The following is a 6,216-nucleotide window of genomic DNA, read 5'->3' on the forward strand; positions in this document are numbered from 1 at the left end:
GTCGGTGCCGCTAAGCTTGATCGGAACGGACCGGCTGGAAATGATCGATTCGAGTTCGACGACTTCGCGGCGGGTGACTCCTCGTTGAACGCTCGCGGAGATATATCGCAATCCGGTAGTGTTCGATGACCAAAGTGCGGGTGATGTGACATGTTGGTGACGTACGACGGTATGATGTTGATATAAGAGACTGACTGAATCAGTGCAACGATGATGTTAGTCAGTGACGCAACCGGGAAAGTCATGATCTTGCTGGCGGTGTGGATGCTGCTTCTCCGGGCTCATCGGGTAGTGGGCTCCGATCATTTGGGTGAGTCATTTTTCCGTACATGGCAAGTATGATTTTGCTGAAATGTTTACGAATTTAGCTGGATACAGAGGATCTGAAAATAATTTTGTTGTACTATTAAAATTAATTATGTAAGAATCTCAAGCATGATGTGTTGCGAAGAGATTTTACATTCTAGTAACCAGGTTGGGTGTCCTACATAATTATTTTGTAGTTATTTTTTATGGTCTAACAAAATTACAGATCTGTATCTAGTTGAATTTTTTAATACCTCAGCAAAACCGTTTCCTTTCTCTGTGCAATTTTGATAAAGAATTCTAAACTAATCTAATAATTTAAAAAAGTAATTTTAGTTAAATTGGTTGAAATTAGAAGTGATTTCAGTCAAATTGGCTAGAACTGGAAAGTGATTTCAGTTAAACTGACTGAAAAAAAACTGTGATATTTTATTTTGTAGTCTATGAGATATTGATCAAAGGTCTTCATAAACAGTCATCAAAAATAGAGCTTGCATTTGAAAATTACTATTTTGGATCTGATCGGAGTACTGATAAGTATCTTTATCTACAGTACACAGTTTGTTTTTTAATTGAATAAGCATTTATATAGACCAATAGATGTCCAGTATGTAACCTTTACTTTTCGTCAGTTTTTGTTCCTCATTTTTTGTTCTCCACTATGAGGTCATTTGCGTTTTTACGCTTCTATTAAAGCGTTATATCATAATTTTCCATCGTAATTTTACCTAGTTTCAAATCTGGTATATGATGAAAAAGGGAAATATGGCAATAACAATTGGTGAAACTATCTAATTTTGGCACGTACTTTATCGGCGTACTCGACGTGCGAAATTTTGCTCCGATATAAATGATCTGATAAGATGAAATAAAGAGTAAAATAATGTCAGATATATTATAATGATATTAAAATAGCCATCGACATAAATGTACACATATCAATACATATATAGGGTGTATTGAAGACGGATCGTTCACTGAGCAAAAGTTGGCAAAAAAGAAATTAATATGTATTTTTTTTATTATAATATTTATAATGCAGAATTATCTCATAAACTTTAATATTATATTTCTTACTTACTGTTTATTATTTCCTTAAAGCTGTGTGGCATTTAGTAAGCGATATGAGTGACAATAAAATTATGTTCACATCGCTCTCTGAACGCTTACGCTCTCACGGCTTTAGAGAAATAATAAACAGTAATAAATGAGAAATATAATATTAAAGATTGTCTATGAGAGATAAATTATTCTATTGTATTATGAATATTATAATGAATAAACATATTACTCCCTTTTTTGTCAATTTTTACTTAATGAGCGCTCAGTAAGCGGTTCGTATCAAACACACCCATAGATTGCGTTTAGAAACTTCATTCAGATATGTTTATTCAGATATTATTTTATCCCTGTGGTTCACCATGTTAATGTTAAACAAGCATAAGATGATACCTGGGCGCACCCGGGTGAAATTTCTGAACCAGCCTATAAGTATACCTTTTTCCCTTTGCACATACACACACACACACACACACACACACACACACACGCACGCACGCACGCACGCACGCACGCACGCACGCACACACACACACACACACACACACACCAACACGCGCGCGCGCGTGAGAGAGAGAGAGAGAGAGAGAGAGAGAGAGAGAGAGAGAGAAACAGAAACCTACTTAATAATAGACACATGTATAGTTATGTTTAAGAGACTGCTTACAATGAAAGAAATATAAATAGGGAAAGGAGTATATTAATATTTTAATAGTATTAAAATTTCAGCAAGCATTAAGATTTCAGAATTGATTACTCCGGAATATACGATTTCTGATAGATTAAAATTTTAATATTTATATATTTCCTCTATTTCTAATATTTTATATATTTCTATTCTTAATAATTGTATAAATATTTAAACAATTAAAATTTCAATATGATAGATCCAAAATTAGGCTCAAAATAGCAACTTTTAGATGGTGCTACAGCAAAATTTGTCCGCTTTTAATGATTGTGCCTGTAAAAACTTTTGATCAGCATAAGCTACAAAATATCACAGTTTCAGTTAATTTTTTTAAACTTTTTCCACATATGATTAGTGTCGGATCTTTTCAATTTTTTCCATGCCTTTTCACCATGCCGGTGAAATGTTTAATTTATGACTGGAAGTTATAGCCTTGGCCTACAAATATAAGTACAAAGCATTCTTACAAATTGACGTAAATTTATATCTAATGAAAAATAATTATTTTAAAAAGATTTTATTGAAAAATAATATTTATTTTTTTACAACAATTTTAATATTTTGAAAAATGTAAAAAAACTCATCAGAGCCTACATCAGCTGCACAAAAATTCTTTATTTTTCGTGTGAATATAAGAAAACGAATAAAATATATGTTTCAACCCTTCAGTTCGGATCCTTATTAATGTAAAATATAAATTGAAATTACATAATTAACACAAATTCCAAGTTGATGATTCCCGACAATTAGTTCTTCTTTATCCAAATGCCAAATTAGATAAAGTAAAATCAAAGTTACATGTATTGCGTTACTACATAGAATCACTACTACGTAGAATCGCTCATCAAATTGTCAGATTTGATGTAAGCGTTTTTCTCGCGGCTTCACGTAACGGACTTGTGGTGTCCGACAATCAGAGATATAATGAATTTAATATTTTGTTTTTTTCGTTTAGTTTTTCTTACCTCTTTTCCCAAGAATACGCAATAAATGGAGGATGCTATGTATACTTCTGGCCAAGACTATGCGAATATTTTATATAATTTTAATAATTGTAAATTAATGCATACACAGTTGCGTGAGTTCTTTGTTTTTGTAATTATAATTTATTTGATTCAGATGCATTTGTTTTTATATAGATTATATATATTTAATTGAAAAAATATATTATCATGTTGAAAAATATATTTATATTGTATATTATAATCATGTAATTAATGTATTTAAAATTGGCATAAATTGGCATATTTTTTTGAATTTATTAGAATATATTTTGAACTGTCAGAATATATTTTTAATTTATTAGAAAATATTAAAAATTATATTTTAATTTTTGTTTTGCAAATTATCAAAGGATGGTTATTAAATAATTCTCAAACTTTTTATATTGAATACCAAAAGATTTTATAAAGGCATTCATATATAATCTTAAACGTGGCAACATGTATTTTTTAAAGATATATAGATTTATAATCTTTATAAATTCTGAAAAATAAAATAATTTAATTTTAATAAATAATATTTAAATAAATATTTTGTTTGGAGAGACATATTGAATTTTCTATTTGATTTGCTTTTCAATTCATACGCTAACATACGGAGAAGTGTACCGCAAAATTAACATTTAATATTACCTCTCTGAAGATTGAATGTGGAAAGTTAAAATTGGCCATGTTGGTGATTATCCTAGGTCTTTGCCTATTTTGGGTGAAGGCAACTGCCATGCGGAGTAGCAACTCCATATGCATATAATTAAGAGATTAGAGAGCAAATTGAGGGAATTGCCGGGAGATGTTATATGTTGTTCACGTTTGGCCTCCCTCTTTCGTGATGCCTAAGGCGTTGCGCGTAGTCCTGCAATAATTAGCGTAATTAAACTTAATCACATTAAAGTCGATATCTCGTCTCGTGACAACTCGACGGGTCGGTATATTCGGTGTCTACGATCGTTTTGATTCATGGAGTAAATTCCGGGCCCGATGCATCATAAATCAAGGATCATTGTGACGCGTGAATTAGTTGCAACCTAGCCGCTCGTATAATTAATCTAGCACGTAAAATCGTTCACATATAGATAACAGTTGTCAGCCGCGTTTTATGCCTGCGTGCGCGTGCGCTCTGGTTTGCGATTGAACGAATATATCGTGGGATTTGTAAGAACCGTCCGGTTATATCCGGCTACTGCTGTGATAATTTACGACGGTACGTATATCGCGATTGCCGATTTGTTGGGGAATTAGTGCACTCGTTAATAATTAATGGAAAGGCGAAAAAACGAATCGATTTCCGCAAACGTATTGTGTCTTTAAAAATTTTTGAATTGTTTCCCAAACCGACGTGAAATATAACGGGCTTAAGAGGCCGGTTGAATTTTAGAGGCCGTTGGAATGTTAGAATTGAATCTAAATCTACCGTGGAATTTTAGTATACAAAGTCGAGAAATTACGGGTCGAGAGTTAAAATTATTAGCAGAAATTTCAGAACGCGAGTGTTAATGGATGTAACATTACTTAGGTTAACGTAATTCCGCAACGGATAATAATTAAAAGTTGATTAATCCAATTTAAATTTTCTGAAGCGAGAAAATTACTTGTAACGAATTGCGCATGAATATATTACAGAAAGAACTTGAAATTTTCAAAAGAATTATTTAACAATGTATTTTTTTTTATTTAATATTGTAATTTTCAATTCTTATTTACATTATAAGATTTAAGAACGACCGTATATATGAATATATCAAATACGATAAAGAAAGCCATAATCGGTCAAAGTTAGTTGTTTTCGAATATAATACATTATATATTCTCTTTATTAAATCAATTTATTTCAGATATGACACACTGCGCGCCGATAACTTCTGGACTTTCAATAATAATCAATCTGAAACGCTAATAACCCTCCTCTAAATTAGATTCGAAAGAAAGGTGCGCAGTCACATCTGAAATAAATTGATTTAATAAAAAGAATATCTAATATATTATTCGAAAATATCTATGATTTTCTTTATCTCGTATTTAATGTAATTCTTATTTTATTTAATAATGTATTTTTCTGTGAATATATATTATCCTGTATTATTATCATCGGTACTCAGATGCTACTGAAGTTAGTATACAAATTTTTGGTCCGCGGTACACCTCTCCATTATCATTTTCTGTGCTCCGCTAATGCACTTGGGTCGCGTTTTGATCGTAACGCTGAAGTAATAGGAGTGCTCGGTTATATATGGTGGTTATGTATGTTCAAATACTAGATGACGTCGATAGATCAGTGGTTCGATCGTAAAGTTAGTAGGTGCTAACGTGTGCGAAAAGAAGGAGAGGAAAAAGAATAAGATGAATAAGGGTGGGAGAAGAGAATGGACAGTGCATTTGCGCGGAGTGGTGGAATAGCCGCAGGAAGAAAGCGCGTAATTACCCTCGTAAATCTATCGGATGTTTTCGAGAAGGAAGGAAAGAGATCGGACGTCTCCGGCGATGGCACTTTATCGATAGTCAGCGCGGTCGCTTAGTCTCGCTCGTAAATTCTTATTATAATTGGCGCGATCGCAGCAACGCGCGCTCGGAAATCGCGATCGGCGACAATCCGCCGTTGTGGCAGCCTTGATAGTTTGAAAAGTTGCCACCATCTCTATAAATTGTGCGAAACGATGGACGCCCGCGGGCTTTACAGTTGAAGTTTTACACGATTCACGTAAGTTTTTTTTGCAAAAAAAAAAAGCTCGGAGGAGGAACCGGTATAGGAGGTAGAACTTTATCTTGTAATGAGAACGATTTGGCTTTAAACGGCTCGACGTTACGATCTGTAGAAAAAGTTGCCAGAGTCGATAGAGAGATGTTCGGAAATGGTGTATATAGGTCGTCTTTCAAGGATTATTTCGATTAGTTGCGCATTGCAACAAACTTGTGCACTTTGTATCGAAAGCGATGCGCGTGCAGTTTGCAAAATTTCTGCATGTTTCTTCATTTCGCTTCGATAATAATTTGATATCGTTACGATACGCGCCATCATATTGTACATTGCGCCGGATTGAGAATAGGTTCGCAGGAAACGATTCATCGTGTAACTGGCGCAAGATTTCCGCATGGGAATGTCTTATATAATATAACATCATCTTGATTATCTTGCTCGGATATCTTTGCTGTCTTCTACTATAAATT

General features: G+C 33.4%; 1 protein-coding gene across 2 annotated transcripts in view; it reads left to right on the forward strand.

The window, feature by feature from the left end:
• The first annotated feature begins 16 nt into the window (after window positions 1–16).
• Window positions 17–6,216, forward strand: part of LOC108752683 (protein eva-1 homolog C) — a 178,750-nt gene continuing 172,550 nt past the window's right edge. For both annotated transcript variants that reach the window (XM_018493712.1, XM_018493713.1), the window contains exon 1: window positions 17–310. In XM_018493712.1, coding sequence (XP_018349214.1) covers window positions 211–310 — 100 coding nt within the window. In that variant the 5' untranslated portion in view covers window positions 17–210. The remainder of the gene's footprint in view (window positions 311–6,216) is intronic.

This window comes from Trachymyrmex septentrionalis, unplaced genomic scaffold (assembly GCF_001594115.1).
Source record: "Trachymyrmex septentrionalis isolate Tsep2-gDNA-1 unplaced genomic scaffold, Tsep1.0 scaffold60, whole genome shotgun sequence".
Lineage (NCBI taxonomy): Eukaryota > Metazoa > Arthropoda > Insecta > Hymenoptera > Formicidae > Trachymyrmex > Trachymyrmex septentrionalis.